The sequence below is a fragment of the Fibroporia radiculosa genome, assembly GCF_000313525.1.
Source record: "Fibroporia radiculosa TFFH 294 genomic supercontigs, scaffold2057, whole genome shotgun sequence".
NCBI lineage: Eukaryota > Fungi > Basidiomycota > Agaricomycetes > Polyporales > Fibroporiaceae > Fibroporia > Fibroporia radiculosa.
The window spans coordinates 78,005-103,186 of NW_012133331.1; the positions used below are offsets into that span (position 1 = coordinate 78,005).

The 25,182-nt window shown below is 49.8% G+C and overlaps 8 protein-coding genes across 8 annotated transcripts; 4 read left to right on the forward strand and 4 right to left on the reverse strand.

Moving 5' to 3' along the window:
• Window positions 1-932: 932 nt before the first annotated feature.
• FIBRA_03538 (uncharacterized protein) lies at window positions 933-2,591 on the reverse strand (the record flags this gene model as incomplete). The annotated part of the gene is made up of 10 exons (XM_012325377.1): window positions 933-1,019; window positions 1,076-1,116; window positions 1,173-1,180; window positions 1,235-1,318; window positions 1,367-1,482; window positions 1,535-1,732; window positions 1,796-1,883; window positions 1,934-1,991; window positions 2,050-2,227; window positions 2,283-2,591. The coding sequence occupies 10 exons, from the start codon at window positions 2,589-2,591 to the stop codon at window positions 933-935; spliced, it is 1,167 nt and encodes a 388-aa protein (XP_012180767.1).
• An 88-nt stretch (window positions 2,592-2,679) lies between these two features.
• Window positions 2,680-3,890, reverse strand: FIBRA_03539 (uncharacterized protein; the record flags this gene model as incomplete). The annotated part of the gene is made up of 7 exons (XM_012325378.1): window positions 2,680-2,711; window positions 2,762-3,078; window positions 3,129-3,188; window positions 3,238-3,443; window positions 3,497-3,547; window positions 3,601-3,772; window positions 3,823-3,890. 7 exons carry the CDS (start codon window positions 3,888-3,890, stop codon window positions 2,680-2,682), a joined length of 906 nt encoding a protein of 301 aa, XP_012180768.1.
• Window positions 3,891-9,951: 6,061 nt separating this feature from the next.
• Window positions 9,952-11,176, forward strand: FIBRA_03540 (uncharacterized protein; the record flags this gene model as incomplete). The annotated part of the gene is made up of 5 exons (XM_012325379.1): window positions 9,952-10,205; window positions 10,263-10,332; window positions 10,388-10,701; window positions 10,760-10,933; window positions 11,002-11,176. 5 exons carry the CDS (start codon window positions 9,952-9,954, stop codon window positions 11,174-11,176), a joined length of 987 nt encoding a protein of 328 aa, XP_012180769.1.
• A 2,499-nt stretch (window positions 11,177-13,675) lies between these two features.
• On the reverse strand, window positions 13,676-15,071 carry FIBRA_03541 (uncharacterized protein; the record flags this gene model as incomplete). The annotated part of the gene is made up of 9 exons (XM_012325380.1): window positions 13,676-13,794; window positions 13,877-13,963; window positions 14,009-14,128; window positions 14,159-14,255; window positions 14,310-14,349; window positions 14,410-14,694; window positions 14,751-14,832; window positions 14,890-14,988; window positions 15,038-15,071. 9 exons carry the CDS (start codon window positions 15,069-15,071, stop codon window positions 13,676-13,678), a joined length of 963 nt encoding a protein of 320 aa, XP_012180770.1.
• A 771-nt stretch (window positions 15,072-15,842) lies between these two features.
• Window positions 15,843-17,255, forward strand: FIBRA_03542 (uncharacterized protein; the record flags this gene model as incomplete). The annotated part of the gene is made up of 8 exons (XM_012325381.1): window positions 15,843-15,873; window positions 15,966-16,061; window positions 16,118-16,243; window positions 16,298-16,368; window positions 16,425-16,599; window positions 16,650-16,823; window positions 16,881-16,962; window positions 17,018-17,255. The coding sequence occupies 8 exons, from the start codon at window positions 15,843-15,845 to the stop codon at window positions 17,253-17,255; spliced, it is 993 nt and encodes a 330-aa protein (XP_012180771.1).
• Window positions 17,256-17,484: 229 nt separating this feature from the next.
• Window positions 17,485-20,150, forward strand: FIBRA_03543 (uncharacterized protein; the record flags this gene model as incomplete). Its single annotated transcript, XM_012325382.1, has 3 exons — window positions 17,485-18,160; window positions 18,218-18,302; window positions 18,350-20,150. The coding sequence occupies 3 exons, from the start codon at window positions 17,485-17,487 to the stop codon at window positions 20,148-20,150; spliced, it is 2,562 nt and encodes an 853-aa protein (XP_012180772.1).
• Window positions 20,151-21,036: 886 nt separating this feature from the next.
• On the reverse strand, window positions 21,037-22,503 carry FIBRA_03544 (uncharacterized protein; the record flags this gene model as incomplete). Its single annotated transcript, XM_012325383.1, has 5 exons — window positions 21,037-21,187; window positions 21,241-21,308; window positions 21,378-21,524; window positions 21,587-21,760; window positions 21,823-22,503. The coding sequence occupies 5 exons, from the start codon at window positions 22,501-22,503 to the stop codon at window positions 21,037-21,039; spliced, it is 1,221 nt and encodes a 406-aa protein (XP_012180773.1).
• Window positions 22,504-22,989: 486 nt separating this feature from the next.
• On the forward strand, window positions 22,990-24,951 carry FIBRA_03545 (uncharacterized protein; the record flags this gene model as incomplete). The annotated part of the gene is made up of 6 exons (XM_012325384.1): window positions 22,990-23,005; window positions 23,058-23,180; window positions 23,251-23,957; window positions 24,010-24,358; window positions 24,412-24,831; window positions 24,884-24,951. 6 exons carry the CDS (start codon window positions 22,990-22,992, stop codon window positions 24,949-24,951), a joined length of 1,683 nt encoding a protein of 560 aa, XP_012180774.1.
• Window positions 24,952-25,182: the final 231 nt, after the last annotated feature.

Here is a 25,182-nt window from a genome sequence, read left to right on the forward strand (position 1 = left end):
GTATGAAGTGTTCACGCAATAGCAGTCAGTCATCTATCGAAACATAAGTGCAACGATCAAACTTTCCTCAGGCAGTTGTTCTGCTGAATTGTATTCAAGGGCATGCTTCCATATCCTATAATTTCCTTTTTAAAACTCTGCTAGTGCCTCTAGTTTATTGATGCCGTCATTCTTTCTATGGTTTAGCAGAAAAAATTTACTGATTGATTGAGTTCAAGAAGGTTACTTCACCGCGTTTGAATGCGTAACCGCCTGTTGAGGCCAATGGTGTATGACTATTTGCATGCAGGGTCGCCGTTCAGGTGAATTTTACGAGCTGCTATCCACAGCGGAGCCAATACGTCGAAGTAAGGATCTCCTCATCATTCCCATGCGCATATTCAATCCTGCCACTGCATTGTCTATCATTCAATATTTTATTGCCGGATGCAGTATAACTGGACAGAATCACCACGTTCCTGACGATGTACCTCCCATCGGTGGACTTGTGCGGACAAATACTATGGCACGGTTTCCAGATTTAGTGTGGTCGTGAACAGGTGTCCAACGGATGTGTCAGGACTCAATGTGAGCTCTATGTGATCACTCGTCCCCATGAGAGCGGAGTCCATCTGTCAACCGTGCAATCAAATTGCTATATGTTGTGCGGATGGATGATGATCGTCCCTTCACTACGACCAGTGGTCCTAAGACACATCCTAGAGCTTTCGGTTCCTTGCACAGCCTCTCTGAAAGACTAATCATATCTCTGCAGGCTAGTTACGCCAGAACTAAGCCATCGGAGCAGACGGTATGTCAGGTGAGAGGCGAGCAAAAAATATTATCAGTAAATACAATATTAAATATACATACACTGCAGGATTCATCCGCGTCAAGACCAACATGAGAGAAGATAACTTGCTAGCATCGAGTCCCAAACCCGAAGCGTAACTCTAGAGTATAAGGACATTGAGATCGAGGTCACGCATCACTGACCGCCAGTCGGCGCCTGGCATATCTTCGTCGATTCGTTTCCAAACCTGACACCACCTCATGTATCAATTTTTTCGATGATGTAGAGCCCCAAAAGCCTCACCTGAAGCACAATGTGTTCCGCCGTCTCAATTTCATAACAACCTGGTAATTTCAAGCTCAGCCCCTCAAAATGGGGTAGCTTACAATCAGTCACGTACATTGGGCCCTATGGGAGCCGGACCGGTGAGATCCAAATCTTATCGAACATTGGCCGACTCACCTAAAGATATCGAAGATGTCCAGGACACGCGCACGGTCTGGTCCAAACGCTTGCGAGCCGGCAATGATAGTGGGCCAATTCAAACTGAAAACGATTAGCTCTGACCGCCAAGTGCAGTCAACGTTCACTTACTCAACACCCATCTTACCCTGTCCGCACTCAGAACACAGCGTGAGCACAACATCAGCATGTTGCTGAACAAGCATATCATCTGCCGGTACTTCGAGCACGTCGCGCAATAAGAGGATCTACCGAATTGATGAGCACGATTATACAGGAAAAACAAGATAGGTCACGCACCTGAGCTACATTCTGATATATGCGATCTCCTGCGCGCACTCGATCAGGAACATTCTCTGAGCATGGTGTCCAATTCTGTACGGTGGTGTACAACTGGCGTGCCTCAGCTGCATCGTCTAACTCAAGTAAAGAATCATCCGTAGATAGTTCATTGATTCTGGCTTGGCCGCTCAGGTGGCGTGCCACAAAACCTATGACCTGTACACCGATACCGATAGAAATCAGGAGTCTCAACGACTATAACTGCAACTATGCACTTACACGCGCAAGGAGAGGAATAAATCGCCGAGACATGCCGAAAACTCTCTCTACATACGAATGCGAGTCTTCAGACTTTGCTTGATCAAGCCTGAGAATGTACATTGAACAACTGAGTTAGAGTTTACCCAAGGAACATACCACCAGCTATTTGCATTTGGAGATAATAATGTGAGCTGTTGGCAGGTCACAAGGCACCCTAGGAATTCGTACATTAGTCAGGGTGCATGCTGAATGTGGACAAATTCAGCGATCACCGAAAAGTTCATAGACCGCAACAATTTCCAACAACAGCCTAGCACGACTGACACCCGTAACAGTATTAGGCTTCGTATCAGGACTGCGTGCCAGTAAAACCGCCGGACCACCACGCATATTCACTAACGACTTGGCCATGTTCAACGTCTTGGACCAATTCTGGCCGCCAGAAAATATCTGGCATTCATCGTTGAGCTCACAAACACTCATCTCGCTAAGCAAGTGCACTCACGTCAATAAGGACGATAGCGACTGCAGCTCCGAGTGTTGCATCACTACCTGCACCCTCTGGAGTCGAACACGCCGTGACCAACAATTGTTTGGACTTCGAACGGAATGAATGAGCGAGTTGCATCAAGTCATCCGCACCACCTTCGCCCGAGGACTGCCCATTGCGAGATAACAGGAACGATTGGTGAACTGCAGCCGTACCCAGCAAAGCCATGCGCAAGGATTCAACGGCAGCATCAGAACCTCTGGTACGACCGAGCACGAAGTGAAGGTTGGCAGCCAGAACTGGGTTCTCAAACGGAAGGGCCATTATAATGCTTAATGCGTTGTCGCAGTAATGACGTATCTTTGGATAAAAAAGAAACAAATAGATTCATTGATATCTAACGTCGTGAACATTAGGCGAAGAATGCCCCACCAGGTTTCTCTCCTGAACCGAAGTGAACTACAGTCCAGCGCATCCGTAAGTAAAAAGGGCACCATAAGCGGACGACGCGCTTACAAACGGCTCAAGCGGGTCGACGGCATGCATCAAGGAACCAGTCCAATGCCCCGAACTTGACGATGCATCGACCGAGCGCATTGTTGAATGCATGTGGTCATACTGCGAGGCCATACGCGGAAGAGCAAGCGACGGCATCTGAGCATAATGGTGAGACGCAGAAGAATATGACTGGTGATGATGATGCTGGTGATGAGTAGGGTATGATGGCGAAACTTCTGGAATTGCAGGTAAAACTTGGGTATGAGACGTGGTATGCAGTGGGTATGCGTGCGCTGAATGAGAAGACATCAAACTGCAGAAACTCATCAGATGGAGATAACACTGGGATGTCGGCAAAATCACCTTTGTCGACGAGCCATGCTGGGATCGTCACCCATATTAGGCAAGTGCAGCACAGGCTCGCTGCGGGATCGTTATATATCAAGCACTGGCCAGAGAACACCAAGCTCACCTGTGACGACGGGTAACGAGAGGGGGTATCCCGAGGTCGATCGGCTCACGCTTGGGAGGGGTATGATCACGCGTGGGCGGCGTAGACGCCTCGGAGACACCAGACGACCCAGCCGTCGAAGGACGAGCATCGAAGTTGGTATCGAGCGTAGATTCTCTCCTAGGCGCAGGCTTTTTGCGAGCAGGGACGCCTTCAGGCCATGTGCACTAATTCGGCGAGGCTCGGCACGGAGCTGGCAACGAGAAGGGAGATGACTTACCTCGCGTTGACCATGTGCGCAGCGCAGGCAATTTGGCTTGGACTCGTCACACTGGAGAGACGATAGTGAGACGCAAATTGCGGCGCGCAGGAGATTTTGCGCACCTTGATCTTTTTTGCTCGACACGTCAGACAACCGGTCTTGCTGCGAGTATACTTTGGACGTTTCCTCTGGGCTGCGGGGTCTGGCCGCGGAGGAGGCGCGACGACGTGCATGTGGCCGGGGGTGTGATTCTGGTTGAAATACGCTGGCGGAATGTAGTGGCTTGCGGAGGGGCTGCGGAAGGACAGGTCAGACGATGAGGAGATGGAGGACGAGAGACGCACTACTGAAGGCTGTCGGCCATGACGAAAGGTTGGGAGAGGCTGTCGTGGGGAGGGAGGGAATGGTCCATGCTTTAAAATGGAGGGAGAGAAATATGTTCACGGGAGAAAGCACGACGGGGTGTGGGTTGATTGTTGTTGGCGGATCATGGCGTATCGGGGCCAATCCCGATGGTGATCTGAGCACGCAACATAAAATACGGGCCACGAAAAGGAAAAAATGATATTCTGCATAATAAAATGAGCAAAAAAAAAATGCGGGAACAAAGGCCGGCATTTTCCCTGCTATTTCTGTCTGCCACGAGGAGATGGCGGCGGGGGAGAGGGGAGAGGGTGCGGTGGGAGAATGGGAGGACGTAATGCCCCGGGCGAGTGCAGGCTGTGGACAGCATTGTGTTTCCTCAGAAGGCCGCATCACGCCTCATTAGAACAAATCAAGCCCGCCTTCACACGCTAATCGTCAGGGAGGCCCTTCTGATGCCAGACTCTATCACTCCGACCGGCCCCGATGGCCGCCACTCGCAGCCCAAATGCGAACTCGAAATATTCTCCATCTTATATTCTGTGCACACACACGCCTGCCATGGCGACTGGGACAGCGACGGCCCCGCCTCGCAGCTCACCACATGACGTGATGGCTCTCCTCGCCGCAGTCGCATTCCTCCGGCCCGCCCGGAGAGGTATTTGGGGCACATTCCCCGCTCCAGCTATCTCCAGCCTGGGAAGCCCGTCACGAATGAACTATCTCCACACGTCACTCTCGTCATACAAGCTGAGTGGGCTACACACTAGATCCCTCGACCTTCGTACTTATCTCAATGGCCATGCTGCGAGGCATCCCTGCTAGGTAGCGCCTCACTGATCAGCTTCAAAGCCCGCCGCGACACATGGCGTGACGGGCTTTGCTGCACATGGGTGTCCCATCACCATAAACGTCGTGAGTGGAATTTCTGGACGACTCGGTCGTCTCATCTACACGAGGGATACGAGCTAGAACATGCGCAAATATACTATCAGGCTCCCATGGATTTATTCATCAGCATGCACCGTGCAATCAGTAATATTACATCCTGGGCCACCTGTCGCCACGTATGCTGGCGTATGACATGGACGAGAACGCAGCCGGATTACATTACGTGAATCTTGAATACCAGGGAACGAGGCTTGCAGAAACCCCTTATCATAGGTCAGGGTTCTCGTTACCTCAGTCCGAATTCCGATAATTGATGGCCGTAATCGCTCTGCATTTCTTCGAAGATATCGAAGGAATTGTGCACCATGGCTCGCATCTAGCCAGCGCCCAAGAACATGGCCGTGAACAACCATTTGCACCAGGTGGGTGGATACAACACCGTCCTCTCTACGATCACGCATTCTTCAATGTTGCCACTCAGACCGACGGCGAACTCTTGAGACACTTTGGAGACTTCGAGACTACTAGTACTGCGAGCGCCACGAAGGCGCTTTCCTCAGGAATTACCGCCGTGTTTATACATAGACACCGCGTCTACTGCGGGCGTTAGTGGCAATGACATGGGCACCAATGTCAAAGAGAAGCTCCCCATATATATTGGTCCCTTCATAACTCGACCGTCGCGGGTTCCAGCTCTAAGGTACCTCGGTGGGTGAACGCTCTGCGTGCGCTACCCTCGCGGTGTATGGATACGAGTTCTACTCGATCATGTCCGGCGGGCCAAAGAAGAGTAAAGCCCGGAGCTGCGTATTGCACAGAGCACATGCCGGCATGCATCATGTCACTGTCATTCCTTCTAGAAGTGGGAACGCCGCATCTACACCGCACATTCAAAATATAATTGTCTGTATACCTGGGTATACGGAGTAGCGGTATCACGTACATACACGTCCCACCTCCCAGGGAGGTGGTAGATGCCATGTATGCCATTAGACGCGGATTCTCTTGCCCTCCGATCTGCGGAAACAGCCGGACTGCCCGCTGGGAATGTCCACATCAACTGCAGACACCGCCGACGGGCCCTGATTCTCTCAAAGCTTCTTATCGTGACCGAACAAGTGACTTCGTGCGAATTCGAAGGAGGTAGCAACTGTCCGAGAGGGAGGGAGGTTACTCTAAACGAACATCCCCGTTGATCCAGAATGCGAGGAAATTCCGACATGACAGCCTGTAGTCGTCAAAATGTGAGGCTGCCCTCGTCCTCATCATGGTGTGTGCACATGAAAGCACTACACCAGCATTGCTGCACGCATCAGTCAGTGTGATTGAGGTAACCGGTTAAGTGAACTTAGCAGGTTGATGCGAGCCTGAAGCGCTGCCAATACGAAGTTCGCATTACAGTTGCCAGCTCAGCGGCCGTAGATATGTTAAAGGTTCGCGGGATCATTATTGCGTGAACTCACTTGATTATCACTCGCTTACTGAACAAAGCCGTTGGACTTCGGGTAAGAATGGCGGCCGCGAAAGGCACTGTGCTCGATCATCATGGCTTAGCGGGGTGATTTCGTTTGCTCGAGAGTTCAGACTGGAAGTGAGATGCAAATTCGACACGAAAGACAATCCAGAGTGTTCGCCTTGACAGATGACCTCCGTATGACAAATTGGCCGTTCCCATGAAATCCAATAAGTCGCGCCTGGCCGCCTGACAGCGAGCTCGAGGCCGGTAGCGCCGAAGTAGACTCCGTTCTTGCAATTCAAATATTGGTGTTTTCCCTCGGAATATCTGCTTGCTGTAGTCCACGTACCCAGCCTCATTCACTCGGTGCGGCACATTATCTGTAACCCCAAAACGTTGCAGACAGCGTCGGCCGGCCGGTCGTTGCTGCCATAAGACGAGAAATCTGCACGGTGCGGCGGTCCGAGCAGAAATCAGTCTTGTACTACACTCTGACGCGTCTGGTAACTTACCTTGCCAGCTTTGAATCACATTAATCACGTATCGGATACATGACGCCTCGGATGGGAGAGGTCGCCATTTTATTGTTTTCCTTCGGTCTGCATGTTCCAGTGCTCCCGTCACTGATCGTTGTCTGTTGCTCGTGGCTCAGTGACCTATCGAATTGTGGCATAATCATGCGTACCCAACCTCCCAGACCCATCTTCGACCTCAGTATGCCCTACAGACTGATGATACAGGTAGTCCTCAGGCCTTGACGGTCGTCCGCTGTTCGAGGTCGATCATTCCTGCGAGTGTCGAATTACACATGGTCCGGGCATGTGTTCTCATCATATTCCCAGATCAGAATCCGTTCTGCGGTCCGATCCTGGGAAGAAACTGGTGACTTCTGCGCCCATGCACGACGCACATGGCATGTCATGATTACGTGACGACGAAGGCAGACATAATACATGACACTGGATCATCTTATGATTGAACAGTTCAGTGACATGCATGTCCGTGCGGAGCTACTCAGAGAGCTGGTCCTTTCTGCGGACAGGACCTGCAGGTACACACGCACCCATGAGGTCCCACCTGGTCCAACCGTGTCGCAAGTTCAGTACGCGATATTGATGGCCGGCCAGACCCGAGGTCGTTCAGCAACGTGTGAACAGAGAGAAGACATGTCAACCAGCGCGGGTTCTTCTGGCAAACTTTCGACGATAACCAAGTTTGAAGCCAGGTTAGACAGTACAGCGCTCGTTTCCTGATATCGTAAAACATTGCGGGCTTGTGAGATAGCGTCCGATGTGGAATTCAACGCGAGCCTGAGTCCCTTGATGCATACCTGGGAGCAATATGAATGTGCTTTAAGAGCTTGACAGCTGATAGAAGCATGCGATTCACCTTCGACAGGCGGCTGAAGAAGCCAGCCGCCACGAGGTCACCAGTCACTGTTTGACGTCCATGCTGACAAACAGCTGCGCGAACATGTTTGACGGAGCAGGCATGTTAGCAACAGTGGTCAATATACTGTTGAGCGTGACTTGGCCAATCTTAGTGTCTTTTCAAAAGAGACTCACCCTGGTCCAGTGAGAATTACACACTAATAGGCCGGGCATCCACAGGGTAGCGCCCGTACTTGTCTTCTCTTGCGTCGACCTTTCATCTCGCTAATGTAGAGTCATTCTTGGCGACAAAAAAAAAATCCTGTAGTCACTTTCAGACGATCGAAGAATCAGAATGACTCACACCTAAAATCTGAGGAGCGTCCACGTTCCGGCAATAGTCCCCGTGTAAAAGCGCTGGAGGGCACAGTTGAGAACTTGAGCTTCAAGGATCAGACTGGAGCATGCCAGTAATTCTGACAAAGCGATAAGATGCAAAACAGTCGCATCTGCATAATCACCGCTCACTTCATGACTGTTTACAACATACCGGAAGAATGAAGTTCTGTTCTGGTGGAACGGAGCTATCTCATTTTCCACCGCAGCAACACGAGGGTCATCGCGTGATCTCGAGTCGGAGAGGGGTTTATCTAGCCTTTCTACTAGAACGGCGAGATTGATGCCGTGTGCAAGTTACGGGGCTCCGAGCAGCCACATCCGCTGTGTACGGAGGATTCGGAATTACTGAGCGATTTATGTTGAGGGTTCGCATCATTTGTCTGGGAACGATCAAGGCCGCTAAAGCAGCGCCAAGTCCTGGCAGTAATGCGTCAGCGCCAGCAGAATTGAGGAGTGACCAGCTACTAACGGTAAGTGCCGATACAAGCAATGTTCGCAAGGTAACCAGTCTAACCCGCTTTGATGGCTCGTACCCAGGCTTGTTATGACAGCCAAAATTGTGAATCGATTTGTGATGCTGTGTCCTTCAAGGCGCGGCTGCCAGGAGAGATTGCGTACCAGTCACAGTAACAATGATGGACTGCATGTAGATCTTCCACTCGTCGACTGTCGCTTTCAGCAAAGTCGTCTCGCACTGCCTTAGCGTCTATGTCATCCGGACGGATTCGTTCCTATCATACTGCGGAAAACCCGTTGCTCACACATCGACCGTTGCGAACGACGCTGTTCTTCAGCCTGCGCTGACTGTGTTCCGTCAACGCGCGTCAATCAATCACAACTTCACATATCTAATACCAGCCAAGCGAAATGTGAATCATAGTACCAGAATGGTTACGAACGTAGCACACGTCATGACTTGGAGTGAAACAAGCTGTGATGCATGTGAGTCTCAAGACAATCGCATGAGTCGTGAATTTTGAATCTACAGACGGCATTAGAGAACCCCACAAGCTGGAATGTGAATATTGAATGACCAGCAAAAATTGCGATAAAGAAATGACAGTGTCCGGCGATTAAGGTGTACCTGATGTTCAAGCGGGAACTTGGATGTTTGATTATCAAGCGCATAGCAACAAGGTCACAGTTGCCAGCTCACAGCTTGAAATTGCCGTAGTGGAAATCACGGTGAATTAACTAGTGCTAAACTTCTTGAAACTAGAAAGTGCGAAAGTTGTGACGGCATCAATGCAAGAGATTGGTGGGTTATATCCATTGCCTCAACAAGGAGAACATTTGTTGACGACCGGGACCGTAAGTAGTGGCAGTCTGCAGAACGACTGGTGGTGCCAGTGCGCCGTGGCCCGTGGCCCACTGACGGAGTTTGCCGTCGTCGTCGATCACTGGGAATCTGAACCCCTTTCTGTACACATCAAAGTCCACGTCTGCAACATATGCACGTTCAACTCTGGTGTTTCTCCTAATCTGAAACTAAACCACAGCAGTACGATCCTTACGGCTTTGTCTGCCACCCTTTTCACCTTCTAGCTGCATGAATCTTGGTCAAGGTCAGGCACATGAGTCCCACTTGGGCCCTGTGTCCGAGAGCATCAACGTGTCCACCTTTCTCGACTCTTTAACCGAGCTTGGGTCACATTGGCAGACAAGCTTGCCCGTTACACACGCCTTATCAAACGCAATGGAGGGCGTTTCTAGGGACGGTTTGGACGAGAGATTATTCGCCGAAGAGGATGCTATTAGTACAGAATGCAGGTACGCAATCGTGTGCCTCTTGTCTCCGATTCTTTGGCGCATGTGTGCGCGTGGTCTTGCGGAGAATCAAGCACCTCGTGTCGTGAAAATGGATGCTGAATCAGGTCTCCTTTTGTGTCCGACAACACGTTCATGTATTCTTTGAGGACTGTAATTTCTTCCATGTAGTTAATTTATATCCAGCATGCTATTATACGCATAGCGCGTTGTGGTTGGCCAGCGTTATGTCACTGACGAATAATCTCCAAGATAGCGTGCTCGATCTGCAGAACACTTTACACGATGTTCTCACTCATCCCAGGCTGATGACCCATGTCACGAAGACTCATCAGGCGAATGTACATTCTATCTATGAGACTGCCGAATCATCAAGCCGCAGGAAGAGGCGGAAACTTACGGTTTCCGAGCCTAGCATTGAGCATGCAGATGTTACAGCTCTGGCGCTCAGCATGGACAGCATCAGACTCAAGAGTTGGCCGTAAGTTCATCGATGGTTATCATTGCATTGTATAGCTGACTGAGATCTTCTTTTCAGCTTAACGCTACATTCTGCATCGTTTATACGACCCCCAAAACATTCCGATCGGAATACCTTGATCCATGCGGTTTGTTGACTTTTACTGTATGTAAGGTCATGCTGTGACTGATAGATGCGAGCAGAAGGAGTTCAGCATGGCTAACGGCATGCAGGAAAGCCGCGAGGCTCTGATCTTCATCACGATTTACAATAAACTCTCATGGGGCCATCGCCAGCTGTTTCGCTCGTCACAGCACGTTTTACTGTCTTCACAGACGCTTAGCGATCTTATAGCAGTAATTCCGTGCCCTTCCACCGAGATCCCGAAGGAGATCGCGGACGAATCCATCGAGGACCCCGAGTATGGAGTAAATATTTCTGCTTGCAGCTCGGACTGCGTGGTTTGCATTGATGGGCTGTTGTATGGAGGTATCAAAGATGTTCAAGATTATTCTGAGTTTGTTCAATGTATTGCCAGGCTGCAGTCGATTTTAATTATCCCTTTTTTTCTACAGGGGAATACTCAAGTTGTGTACGATGCAGAACGATGGAGATGACCACCAGCAACTGAAACGTGGTACGTCTATACACGAGACGACCTTTGCATCCCTATCAGTCCACTTGCACAAACCATATTGGTTTCTTCACGCAGGCAACTGCGAACATTACTTTGTGGTTGATCAGATTCGGTATGTATCTGTCAATTTATGCTGCATCTTTCACTGAAGCGCTATTTCTAGGCTGCAACACGATACAGATCCTCCAAGGACGCGATATCCATTAACGACTCAGCTGACACCCCCGCTCCTCGATCTTTGTCGTGCATGTTCCAAGGTTCCCGCGGTGTATGCGATCCACGGGGATATCAGATTGGGGGAAAGCCCCTTCGTAATCTGTGCCCCTTGTTGGAGATGGATGGGTATGCCAACTGACTCTAGAGCAAACGGTATAGTTGTTGTACCGCTGCCCAAGTATGAGAATGGGTGGAGAGTACCAACGTATCATATGCCTCAATGAGACGATAAATGTAGTCTTTACTGCTATTTTACCCCTATATATGAAGTAGTACAATGTTTTTCCATGTCCCAGATATGGTCTCTCTGCTTCGTCATATCTGAGTAGATATCTCCCTTGTTCTATAAACACCGAAAATTGCTCAAAGGCTGGGCGCTGTGTTTACAGAGCTCGAGATCATACTGTATCTGAAGGTCCTATATACTTAAAATGTAGTGTTGGTAGATCTAGAAGTTTGTCTACCTGATGGGACAAGCGCTGTGCGAAATTCTTAATTCTGAAATTCGTGGGAATTCCTGACTTGTGTGGCGGGTGAGTGGATCCGAGCTCGAGTCGATGCAGCTCGACGGCGACATCGGCGTGCTCATCGTTCAAGCCACTCAGGGTTTACTTCGGAACTCTTCAACAGAGACGACTGTTCATTCTCTCTCAATTTCCAGTGGTAGGATTAGCGACTGTAGCTGTTCGACTGAACCTCTTCGCTCGAGATGGATAGGGCTTCCCACCTTAGCGTCATTCTTGACCTATCTCCAACGCACTGGCACATTGCCTCACAATCCAAGACCGATACGTCTAATTCGATATCCCTCTCTTCATTTCTGTCACAGGTCCTCGTATTTCTGAACTCGCATATTGCGTGCAAAGATGAGAATTCCCTTGCCGTATACGGGGCCGTTCCTGGACGCAGGTCGGTCTCTCCTCGCTTGTCTTATCATTGTAATTGTTCTAGTTTACGCTTTTTTACACTGAAAGCGAGTTGCTGTATCCGGCTACAAACAGTCGGTCTGGGGAGTCTGAGATTACAGCTGATGCGAACACCTATCTTCCTTTTCACGTCCTCGATACAACGGTCATAGATTCCATTATGGAGTATACGAATACCACAGAGGAATCTGGTGCAGCAGGTTATATTTATCTCTCACATAAGTTCCTCTTATCTGACCCGACTGTAGTGATGGAGCCAGTTGGACTTGTTGGCGCTCTCACAAAATCATTATGCTGTAAGTGCGGACTTGATACGTGCTCGTCACTGCTTCACAGTGTAATGATGTAGATATCAACCGTCTTACTGTGTCAAACTCCACACGGGCCAGCGAGGCGCAAGCTTCTCCTGATCCACGGATACTTATATTGTCCGTCTCCCCAGACCAATCCTCCTCCTACATACCGGTCATGAATTCAATTTTCTCAGCGCAAAAACTGGTGCGCTTCAATGTCATGATTGAAGAAACAGTTTTTTACGTACACATATATAGAAAGTGACCATAGACGTTTGCAAAGTCTATGGATCTGAAAGTGTCTTTCTACAGCAAGCTGCGCATCTTACAGGAGGGTCCTATGTTCATTTGGACCGTCCGGATGCTCTTTTGCAATATCTGACCGTAAGTTTTCAAAAGATGCAGGTTAGTCGAATGCTGACATCACTGGCCTAGATGTCCTTTCTACCACCGCCGGGCATTCGGCAATTACTTTCAGTACCCACGCAAGACCGAATTGATTTCAGAGCTGCATGTTTCTGTCACAAGAACATTGTAGATATAGGTTTTGTTTGTTCAGTATGCTTGTCAAGTGAGTTACGGTCCAAAGTCCGGCAGGCTTCGGAATACTGATTTCAAGGACGGGGTCAGTCTTCTGTCAGCCGGTCCCTGTATGCTCTACGTGTCGGTGGGTTATCCTTGGCGTCTCCTTCGCGCTCTCTCCAGTCGTTTCGGTCATCTCGGTCAGGATGCAGCAGATCGCGCCCTGGCCTTGTTTGAACGGCTGGTGCTTTACGGAGAACCGCGCAAATTTTCAGCATTGTGTCCAGACGCTGACGCGTGACTGTCTAGCACTAAGTTTCCCATCAAGACTTTGCAGCGACTAAAGGCAATAAAACCCATAGCATCGGCACCCGCAAGAACGGCTTCACCGACTGCGCGGGCGCTCCCATCATCGAACTCAATCAGTACTCACACTAACGGTAGCGGCTCAATTCAGGGCATAGCGCGATAACGCTATCCCAGCGCCACATCCGCACCTGTAATGGGGTCGCATTTGTATCGTACTGTTGGATTTTCCGTTGACAACGTCGTCGGATCAACGTCAAGTCGGACAGATGTACCCCTTGATTGGAGGGACATTTCATATGCGAAAACGGTCGTTCCAGTGCCACAGAGGGTATAACGCCAGGTTGCAATTATCTGTTGAACGGCGTGACTCGCTGATCCAAGGCAACTAGCAAGTGCTACTGTATCGGGCTCTGGAACATGGGTTATTTATTGTCATGCTGCACGTTCCGTCACCCTCTGCATTTATCTACTTCAGGACATCCTACTGCTACCCTTGTTAAGGGGAGAGCGGTTATATAGACGGATGCATTATCCCTCCGATCTTGATGCGGACGTCGTAAAACGAGTGCCTGAGGTGAAGGATAGACATTACGGTTCGGTCAGTGCATACGTCACCTCGTGTAGAAGCTTGACCTTGGGTTTGGAGTCAATAGAAGATGCGTAGGCCACAGCCATGCTCTCCGTAGTGAACGCACACCATAAACGGGCTATGAGTGATTGGGTCAGTGTTTCAGATTTTGATGACGGGTTTCAAGGTGACCAAACTTTTGATAATCGGAAGTAACTTACGTGTAGCATATCCGTCTAAACTTTCTTCTTCGGTAAAGACGAGCATACCAATGTCAGGGATTGTATTAACGTCAGGCCTGCGATCTACTATTCAATCAGGAGAGTGTCAGTACGCTAGACGATGAAGCGCACCGTGAACGTATTGATCCAGCACTTGTTGGATAATTTCATGAGTATCACCCTCGCTCGACGACCCAAGGGCATCACTCAAACTTCTCGCAAGAGCAGCTTGGATAATATATTCTCCCGCTCCTATGGAATGAATGAGCGAGGTCAACGCACCAACAAGAGCATTGATTACAACCAGATACACTGCACGCCATGCTACAGATTGGCTTGCTGTTGTACCGCTGGGCCCAACAACCTGCTCCATATATGGCTGCCTGAGGGCGTATCAATTTAAAACTATCCCAAACGAGCGAGTTAAAACAACCTCGCCGACACGACCGGAAGATTTCAGCAACAGACCACCACTAGGAATATGTTACTGAGTTGATGATTCATCCCCGTGTTACATCAACTAAAGGTGATACCTGGACACACCGGCGCAGGGTGCACCTCCGGTACTCCATGCAATGGCCCCGACTGTATCTTGCAGAGCGTGTATGGAAATTCTTTCCGTGCGATGTTCAGGACTGTATGTGTTGGCTGCGTCGATCCCAGTGGTATCATGGGGCATTTCCATCTTGGCATTGGTCAACTCTAATGACCATCTCTCCCACTCCTTTCTGGCTCGAGGAGAAATTAGTTGATGAGGAGATACGGGATCCAAATTCTGAGATCTAGCGAAAGATAAAGCACCACTCGAAACAAGCATCCTACAATAATACAGAAGTCAGCCGTCATGATAAGTTCGAGAAAATAGTGCGCGGACATAGGTGGAATGCGACCGAGAGGATCCGGCTTGAGAGAATAATCAAGAATAGCCCGTGCGAGCCTGATGGGATTCTGAATTCCTGAACAGTGGGTCTTGAGATAGCCACCAGACTTGCAAGAGGAAGTTGATGACAGACCTGACACAGCTCCAACACTACCAAAGGCAGTGTCATTGCCGGTTATGATTGAAGCATCGCATTCCACTTCGCCGTCCTGTGTAAGATTGGACCCGTAGCCTAACATTTGATGAAATTGATGCAGCAAGATGCACAAGGCTTCCATTACCTGCGTTGAGGCATTCTGCATCCTCCAGGAGCATTATGGCTTGCTGCACTGCATCTATGACCGGTCTTCCTCCTTGTAGCAAAGACAATCCGTTTCTGCATGCTCTAGATTAAGTTCTCGGGCTTCACTTGAATAGTACCATGATATAATAATGTCACACACAACTTGAGGGATCTCTTGACGTCTTTCTCAGTGGATAGATGGTGAAACCCGGCTCCGCCATGAACCGCAATCAAATGGAGACAGTTCGACATGTTTATCTAGGATGAGCACCATAAAGTCAGTTGCAACTGACCGTAATCCAGATAGGCTTTTCAACCTTCCAGTCGTGTGAGTCACAAAGGCGGACTCCTGTGGTTAAGGTTCTGCATAAAGTCTTCGAAGTCAGAGAGAGTAATGATGGATTCTATGAATACAGATTTGGGGCTGAAAGCACCTTACGGCGTTGAGCGGAAAGGCTTGAGACCAGTGTCAGGTGGGCATTCAAGGTTGAATTTGGGAATTGTAGATAAGTTCAATACAAGCTCCTTGAAGACAGTTTGGGTATAAGGTTACTAGTAGAATTATTCAACGTCAGATCAGAGTTGGACTCGGATGTGCTCTCCAAGTGCTCTCGCCCACAAAGAGCCGCCGCATCAAATCGGTCCGGGATCTCGATCGTGCCAAACAGAACCACAGAACGCGGTCGTAAGCCACAGACGCGACGTTGCTTTAGCTCTCAAGATCTCACTCCCATCTCGATATTCCGGAATTGTGAGCATCGCCCTGCACACTGACTCGAGGTCAAAAACGTGCTAGCTGCGAGATGTCGAGTCGAGTCATCGTCCTGCCCGACGGTATGTGATCCGAGGATGGTGTAGTATCAATGGTGCTGCTTGCGCCACGTCTTCAATTTGATTCGTTCTCTGAGCTTACTAGCTGTACGCAGATATCCTCCACACAGTGACCGATCGCGTCAATGAGAAGGTAGATGAAACTGTGGAAAATGATCCACATTTCTTACGCCTTCCCCATCCACGTACAGGTGTATCTAAGTTGCCCTCTGTTCTATCTGCAGCACTAAAGTGTATGACTCTGCAGGAATCCCTGCTCTGTTTGTGATACACGATTGTCAGCATAGATCGAAGCCGTCTATCTTAGAAGTCCAGACAATATCCCCTCCGAATGCTCGATCGTGGTTCATGCCTGAGGGTCAGATTGTGGATGGTCAGTGCAGACCTCATTCGTCATTGGTAGAGTCTCATGGTATTGTCTGTGTAGATGGCCAACTTTTTCTTATGACACCTATTGATCCGGCGTTTCTTCTAATAGCCATTTTGAATTCTTGCACTGTGAGCATCATGTTTGATCGCTTGATGGTGTATATTCAGCCTTCTGGAGCATCTAGGAATCAGCGGAAAACTTTCGACCTGCCGAAGATCTGCTTGAGGATGCAACCATCCGAACATTTGGATCATGGGATACGAATAAATTGCATGACCAGTCCATGATGCATGGTATCCATGCTCTTATAACGTTCACTGGCACGCATCAAGCTATGAGGCGTATATGTGAAGTGAAAGGTATGTGGGAAATTACTAGCATGGGCGGAGATATTGATGTATTTATCTAGAAGTTACTGCAGACATCACCGTTTTTCGTTATTCGCCAAGAAAGGTCTTGGACTACCTCAGGACCAAAGTCGCCCGCCTTGCGAAACCGGATATATGCGAAAAGTCTCGAACACTGGTACGAATTATGGCGAAAGATGGAATAATGGAAGACGGGAAGGAACACCTGTTGGAATGTAAGTGACAATGCTTGAATTGTGCAACGTATTAATAACACATGACTTGCCCTCAAGCCGCGCGCACTCGAGCTGCATGCGAACTCATTTCTCAATATATCCCTGAGGACATCTTTACGACATTACTTGAGTCGTATGAGTATGTTTACTGGCATATTTTAACGTGTTAGAACTAATCATTGTGGAATCGCTAGTTTTGCGGAGCTTGATACCCACCTCCAAATGATGCGAGATGACCTTGCTGCGCAAGCTGCCCATGATTCCAATGAGACCAAGACAAGGAAGGGAAAAGCCTCCAAGGCTGCCAACAATGATGCGGACAAGAAACGCAAAGCTCAGACGAAGGCCTCGAATGGGGTAGAGAAGCTCAAGAAAGTGAATGTTAAGGGAATGGCGAAAATCTCAAGCTTTTTTCAGAAGCCTACCAACTGATGTATTGTTCTATTTATGAATGAGTGGATGTACTATATCATGTTAACAGCGACTTAAGTTTTTTGTTCTTCCAACGCGCTGGTATGAAGGGAGGACGCGTGACGTCAACGTCAGTTCGTTTATTTGGGACTCCGCCGGTCGCGTCTTGTCGTCAACACTCACCTTCGCTCTTACATCGTACCTCCCAAAAGTGCTGTCTTTAAGTCATACAGTGTCTTCAACGTTGACGATGGAGACTTTTCAAGATGGTACCAAACACTATATCGATCAAGGGGTGCAAACAGACTTAGGAAGTCCGGTCCCTACCAAACTTGCTGCTGCTGTGTCTGATCTCGTATATTACTCTTGCGACGTGTCTTCTGAATTCGATATTATTCACTCTTCATCTATGGTAGATCACTCTCGGTCCTCGACTCGATTCCACAGCGCATATAGCCGTGCCTCGGATGCGATAGAGGACTCGGAGGATTCGGTTGTGTCCATTACCACTTCTTCTCGCGCATTAAGGCAACCCCAATATTTGCAAAAACCATCAAGACCTAGCGTTCACGCTCATGGGAGTCATCCATCCAGAGTCGTATCTCTTCCTGAAACTAAGTCGGCATTTTCGGTGAAGGAGAATTCAGGGGGAAGGCGCGTTGTGTCTATGCCCCTACCTGGAGAATCAAGTTTTTATGCAGATGATTCTCAGTCCACTAATTTATCAAACCAATCTCTCCTATCTGGATCAGATGTTCAGCCTCGAGGACGCATGCATTCCCTTGGCTCGGAAATCCCGCATACGCCCTCTCTGCCCTCGTCTCCTGAGTCAGTCGTTATAATTGCGAATAAGGACAAACTCTCGGAAGGATTCTTGCGCAACAATAATCTCGATTGTCATCCGCCCACACCCCCGGACGACGACGGTCGGTCTATCGTCTTATCCTACCTTCATTACATTCCAAGTGACTGAAATTTACTAGGTTGGGTCAGCTGGGCCAACTCACCTCCCCGTCCTATACCAGCTCTTCATGGCCCCTTATCTCTACCATATGCTCGATGTCCCTCGTATGTTTTAGACTTTCGTCATGCTTCTGCCACTAATTAGGCTCTAGCGGGGCTGAGGGTACTATCATTGAGGAACAGGACAACCTACCCCGTATGATTTGGGGCTTGGAGGGCGAAGTTGGGCCTGTCGGTCGGATGCGCTCAGAATTAATCCCGGATTCCCCTTCTCAGCACTACCGTAAGGGGGCATCGCAGGGCAAGCATCACCACACGCCGGGATTACAGGATACAACACCTGGAGCTATAAAGTCTGCTCCGAGCGAAGCTGTTCGATTGCTGGATTCCCCACTGCAACGTGCTACCGTTTCGGACCTCGCAGTGCATAATGTCATGTCTCGCCCACGTTACGGGGTGACTGGTAGGGCTCTTCGCTATCAAGAATCACTCGAGCTTGCAGATGACAGGAGAGTCGAATCTGAAGGCGCACCCATGTCTCAGCTTCGTGACTACGATTTTACTAGTGCTCTGGGCTCTGCTGTACATGGTCTTCGATCTTTTGGCTTGAAAGATGACCTGGGACTTCATTGGGATTCTAAGCTGTTGTGTTCTGAAAGGTTCAAAGATTCTGCGCTGGTATCATCTGCTCCAATTCTGAGCTCTGAATCTATCGGTAGCTTCCCGTCTCCGGTGACCTCGTCTGTCAAGTCTTTGATCTCGTCTCGCTCTCCCATGAATACAGTTTCTCTTAATCAGGTTTCTCAGTTCTCGCATCGTAACGTCCCGCCTCGAAGACTCTCCGCCCTGGAAATAGCCCAGCAGTACCGCCAACAACAGCTGCAACAACAGAATCTCCTGCCAACCCCGCCCAACTCTTCATCACCGATATGGTCATCAGCCTTCTCTCCCTACCAAGGTTCTCTGTTGTCTCCAGAATTGCTGTCCGTATCTAATCGGCCAAGACTGTCGCCTAGCTTCGTCCAGACGTCGGATATGTATATGTATCCGGACGCTGTTAGGCAGTTTCCGAAATCTCCAAAGAACAGCATCTCGAATATGGGAACTTCTAGTCTCCATACACTTGCACCTGCCATTCAGATTGGTGACGATCTAGGAGATCTCACGTCCTCTATTTACGATGTTGATACTCGTAGTCCTCTTCCTAAATGCGTGCGCAGTCAATACCTCGCTGGCTCGGCAGTCCTCCGCTCAGCAAATCAAATCCCGCAATCTTCTGCCTCACTCCGACCTCCTCCAAACACTCCTTTGGGGCTGGTTTCTGCGGCTCGGACTATGACTGATTCTGCTGGCAACATCCTACCTAGTTCTCCCTTGTCTCAAGCGCGCTTGCACGGTGCTACTCAACAATACTCTCGCTCAGTTCCCCTCGCACGCCTCATCCAGCGACGTCTATCATCAGTACCAGAAGAAGACTTGAACTTAGCGTCGTCTGGAGTTCTCCACCCTTATAATTTATCTTTGGAAAATCCATCGGGTCAGGTGGTGCGCGATTCTCAGCCGCATTTTTTACTTTCGCCCCCCACTCCGCATTCTCACGGCCAGCGTACTCCCAGTGCACACAGTCCTTTATCATCCTACCACAGTGGCATCGTGGACGATGGAATGGTTTCAATGATGACACACGCTGACGCTAACACCGAAAGGGTCACAGTCAGACTTCCTAGCGCTGTGTCGAGAAATATTACAGATGCGGACGCACTTATCGCCCTCAACAACGACAGTGTGAACAGGCACCGAGAAGCGATAAGAGAAGTCTCACTTCATGGCCATGAAGAGACCAAGGGAAAGAGTTTCAGAAGGGGTACAAGGGGACGGAGGGGCAGGGCAAGCGCTGCTCGAACTACCAACGGGCCCGAGAGGGTCGATGGTGGATTGGTTGTCAAATCTTGAGATGGAGAGTACGAAGCTTGGATGTTAGCCTATCAGAAGGTATTCTCAGCAGCATTTCTGGGCTTGCCATCTGAGCTCCACCTACCCGCACTTACTACACGCATTCGACGTCAAAGCAGGACAGAATCCATGGATTTTTGACTCCCTCAAGCTCGAGTCCGGCCTATATATTCGATCGCACTTCGCTCATAGATGTATTGTAGCAACGGCATAATTGGATCGTATATTCGCTATGAGAGGCACAAGCATCCTGATGAGGCTTCAACATTCATGACTCTACAGAAGCAAACGAAAATTACAGAGCATAGTATACATACGTCATATGGCCAAACAATGTCCGACGTCCTGGTAGTTTTCATATCACATCCCACTCACAGGCAGGTCAGGTACAGCGACAGTACCTCCACAATTTCACCAATTGCCTCCGCTTTCGAATCTACGTATAGAAGCCGATTTGAACCAAAGGACGCGTAGGAATGCGATGTAGCTTTTGAATGTGCATGTGAAGGGTAAAGTAACAAAGTTGGGAAAGTGGAATATATTAAGAGAAGGAAGCGTGGAGGATGTGTCAGACAAACAGGGAAAAGCAAGTTGGCTAGAGTTGTCCAGAGAGATTCATGAGATTCAGTGCGAGATGGTGCAAGACGGGCATAAGCAGTTGTACAAGAGTGCAGAAAAGGTATCATTGGCGACGAGGGGATATTGATCATGTTGTAGCAGGCGGCGAATCATGTCCGGGTCCAAGAGAAAGGCTAGCCATTGACGCATCCAGCGATGGATCGCTCCTACTTGAACTCGGTCGCGAGATTCTGCGGTAGAGCCCACGAGTGAGTAATGTGAATGAACTGCGGTATCACCGCGATCAAGGAGAACGTAAGAATAGTACTTACGCATCACCAGACCTTCTGCCCTTTGGCCAGCCCCATACCTGTCGTATCCACGAGGCCATTTTGGCTTCATATTTCATCATATTCACAATCCAAGGGTGTGCGAGCATGTCCTTTGGTGTTGGTCGCTTTAAGGGGTCTCGAGTGAGTCTAGACTTTCATGTTAGTCATCTCACATGGGTAGACGGCGGCCCAAAACGTACAATGCCTTAATAAAGTCCTTCATCTCGTAGCTCCATGTGATGTCCTCCTCGTCCTCGAGCTCTGGCGGCTAGAATGTGAGAAACCCAAGCATCGAATCATCAGAAGCAACCCAGCTGAGATTCGGTAGCAAACGAACCTCATACTGTGTTATGTACATCATGAGCTCAATCGCGGCGAGATCGCTGGGGAAGGGAAATCTATTTTGGACCAGCTCGAGCAGCGATACGCCCGTGGACCATACATCGGATCTGATTGTGTATTCCAAGCCGGATAGACGTTCCGGCTTGAGAGATATGCTAACATTAAGCATCGCGTCTCAAGCTGTGATCACAATGAGCTACTTACCGCCATGTAGAGGCTTGTACCGGTGAAAGTGCCCGCCACCGAATTCACAAGTTCTCCCGAAACACCAAAATCGCATAGCTTGACAACACCCTCTCTTGTGAGGAGAATGTTCGACGGCTTGATGTCACGGTGAATTGTCTTCTGCTTGTGAAGATAGGCGAGGCCTTGTAGGATCTGCGACACCCATCAGCATCAGCTGGCGTTCCCAAGCGTTGCGATGGAGAGACAGCGCTCACCCCTTCTGAGAGCCGCCCTGCGACTTTCTCGCCGACTCGTCCGCCAATCTCCTTCATCCGTTTGCCGACAGATTCGAGGCTACCGCCCTCGCAGAACTCCATGACCACCTTGACCTCGCTAGAGGACGGTGAGATGTATGCGCCATAAAAATGGATAATATTGATGTGTGAGGTTGTCGACGTGATCTTGATTTCACGCAGAAGCTGCTTCATAGGTGCTTCAAGGGTAGTGATTGTTTTGCGAGCCATGATCTTCCCTGTGCGTTTGTCCCTAATTTTATACACAGCACCGCCCGCACCCTCGCCTAATCGGCTAAGCTCCTCGAGAATGTCGTCAGAGTACTGGTCGAACTCCTCTACAGTTTGTCGTAGGCTGTCCATGGAGACGGCAGCTGGGCGAGGGTGGGGAGATACGGTCTGGTCGGGACGAAGAGTCAGGTCGCCAGACCCATCGGCATTTGACTGAGAAGTGAGTGACAAAGGCTGGCCGCCACCGATATAGTCACCCTGGAATGCACCACCTTCGATCTTGTCATAGTCAATCTTAGGTAGCTTCAGCTTGGGACGAGGGGAAGGTTTGCGAATGGTGAGAGGGGCAATCTCTGGAAGACCAAAGGGAGAGGGAGAGGATGCGCGCTGGATCGTGCGGGGACCAAGAGGGCGCGCAGGGAGGGAGTGCATCGTGGACGGCGGTGTGGACGATGCGGATCCAAGTTGAAGAGTACAGCACAGTCCGCGGGCATAAATTCGGCTATTTCTTCTATAATGGGCGTCTCGACAACTTTCCACGTGGCTCATCCAATCTGTCTCACATCCGCGCCCGCTGGGCCGCAGACCTCGTCTCCCGTGGTGGGACCTCCTTCTGCAGGTAGAGAGATCTGAGCGCATCGCCGGGACAACGACAACGTCCTGAGACCACCACAGCAACATTTGTTGACGGGTATGGCGACACACTGGCGAACATACTCAAGGCAGTGTAGCCAAGTGGTTACGGCGTCACGTTTAGGTTCATGCAATCCGATCCGTGATGGGTTTCCCGCGCGAGTTCGAATCTCGTCACTGTCAGTTTATTTTTTTGGCTCTTTACTCGTTTGCGCTTATTAAGCCGTCGAAGTGAGTTGAGCGCTGTGCAGTGGCACCTACAAGCAGCTACTACCTCTTACATCAATGGCTTCCGCTTCAGGTATGCAATTTTTTATCTTGTTACGATATCCACATATCTTATATTTTTGTAGCCACCGGAAAGTTGTCTCGTGAGGAGTTCCGCCGACAAAAAGACCTAGACGCTGCTCGGAAAGCTGGAACTGCACCGGCAGCTTTGGATGAGGAAGGCAAACCCATTAATCCCCATATTCCTCGTACGTCTATTTCTTGCGCATATCATTCCACAGTGTCTGATACTCTGACCGTCCCTGTCTCCTACATCAGAGTATATTGCCCAAGCGCCGTGGTACCTCGACACTGGAGCACCGTCTCTTAGCCACCAACGTATCCCTGAATATGATCGCTCCGCAGATAAGCTCGACAACTGGTACGACCGAGGGGCGAAGGCGGGTCCGGCAGCGAAGAAGTTTCGCAAGGGCGCATGTGAGAACTGTGGTGCGCTAACTCACAAGCGACTGGATTGTCCCGAGCGACCGAGGCGTCGCGGTGCAAAGTTCACAAACAAAGATATTGCGCCAGATGAAGTTATTCAGGATATCTCCACCGGGTATGACGCAAAGCGAGACAGATGGAATGGGTACGACCCCGCAGAGCACAAGAAAGTATATGACGAATATGCTGCAGTCGAGGCGGCGCGGCAGAGATTGCGCGAGGAGGAGATTGATAAGCAGACCACGACGGATCTCGCAGCTGTACGGAAGGTCGCAAAGGCAGGGAAGGAGAAAGGCGAGGGTAAAGACGACGATTTCGGGAGCAGTGACGAAGAGGATGAGGACGCTGACAAGTATGCTGAGGCTGCTGATGCGGTAGGACAGAAATTGGACACAAAAACTCGTATCACGGTCCGTAACCTGCGTATTCGTGAAGACACGGCAAAGTACCTCATCAATCTGGACCCGTCGAGTGCATACTACGACCCCAAAACTCGTTCTATGCGCGACAATCCAGTCAAGAATGTAACCCCCGAGGAAGTGAGTGCCCTCGATGCATGCAGGAGCTCTCCGTTAATAATGTGCTGGTCAGGCTATATTCGCTGGTGACAACTTCTTGAGGTATTCGGGTGAAGCTCCCGAGGTCCAGAAGCTCCAGCTATTTGCTTGGAATGCCGCCGCCCGGGGAAACGACGTCCATATGAATGCTAATCCTACACAAGGACAACTCCTTCACCAAGAATTCCAGCAAAAGAAAGAGCAGCTCAAAGACATGAATAAAGTCAGTATCCTAGCCAAGTACGGTGGTGAGGAGTATTTGGAGAAAGCCCCCAAAGAGCTATTACTGGGTCAGACTGAGGAGTATGTCGAATTCTCTCGAACAGGCCAGGTCATCAAAGGTAAAGAGCGGGCGATGACGAGATCGAAATACCAGGAGGACGGTATGTTATTACACTAATCTCAGGAGCTGATCTGCCTGACACGCGCTTTCAAGTCTATGTCAACAATCACACTGCGGTGTGGGGCTCATGGTATGACATGGCATCGGGAGAATGGGGCTTCGCCTGTTGCCATTCAATCGTTCATCTGTCTTACTGTACTGGAGAGGCAGGGAAAGAAGCTGCTCACGCGTCGAGTACCAAGAATCTCCTCAAGTCCACCATGTCCAACTCCACACCCCCACCGGAAAATGTGCCTGCGTCGTCAGCAGAAGATCGAAAAAAGAAGGCGGAGGAGTTGTTCTCGAGAGCGCGGTTGGGCGAAGGGGAGATCGTCCTTGACAAGAATCGTTTGGCGGAGGCGATCAGCGACGAGAAGAAAAGGAAGGCGAGAGGAGAGGATGGGGATGATCGGTTTGGCAAGCGACAAAAGGGGTCCCAGGGAGGGAGCCATGAGGTCACTCAAGAGGAGCTCGGTGAGTGTGTGCGAGACCCGTAGATGTTTTCGCGTACTGATCACTGCTGCAGAGGCATATCGAATGAACCGACGGATGATGGAGGATCCTATGGCGAATTACAAGGATACGGAAGTTTGAGACTGTGTATGATGTATCTTACTGTAATAATGCTGATATTTGGACTAACTGCATGTATCCTATGAGTGAGCGAGCGACGAGCGTGAAGCGGACCGTTGGATTGTCTGCGCGGTCACGTGGGCGGCGTTCTGCCTCATTGCAAGGTTGAGTTGCATTGGCCGTCGATTGCTACTCGCTTGTCAAGTCTCCGACTCTTGCGCTGGCAGCAGCGAGTCATCTACCACTGCTGAT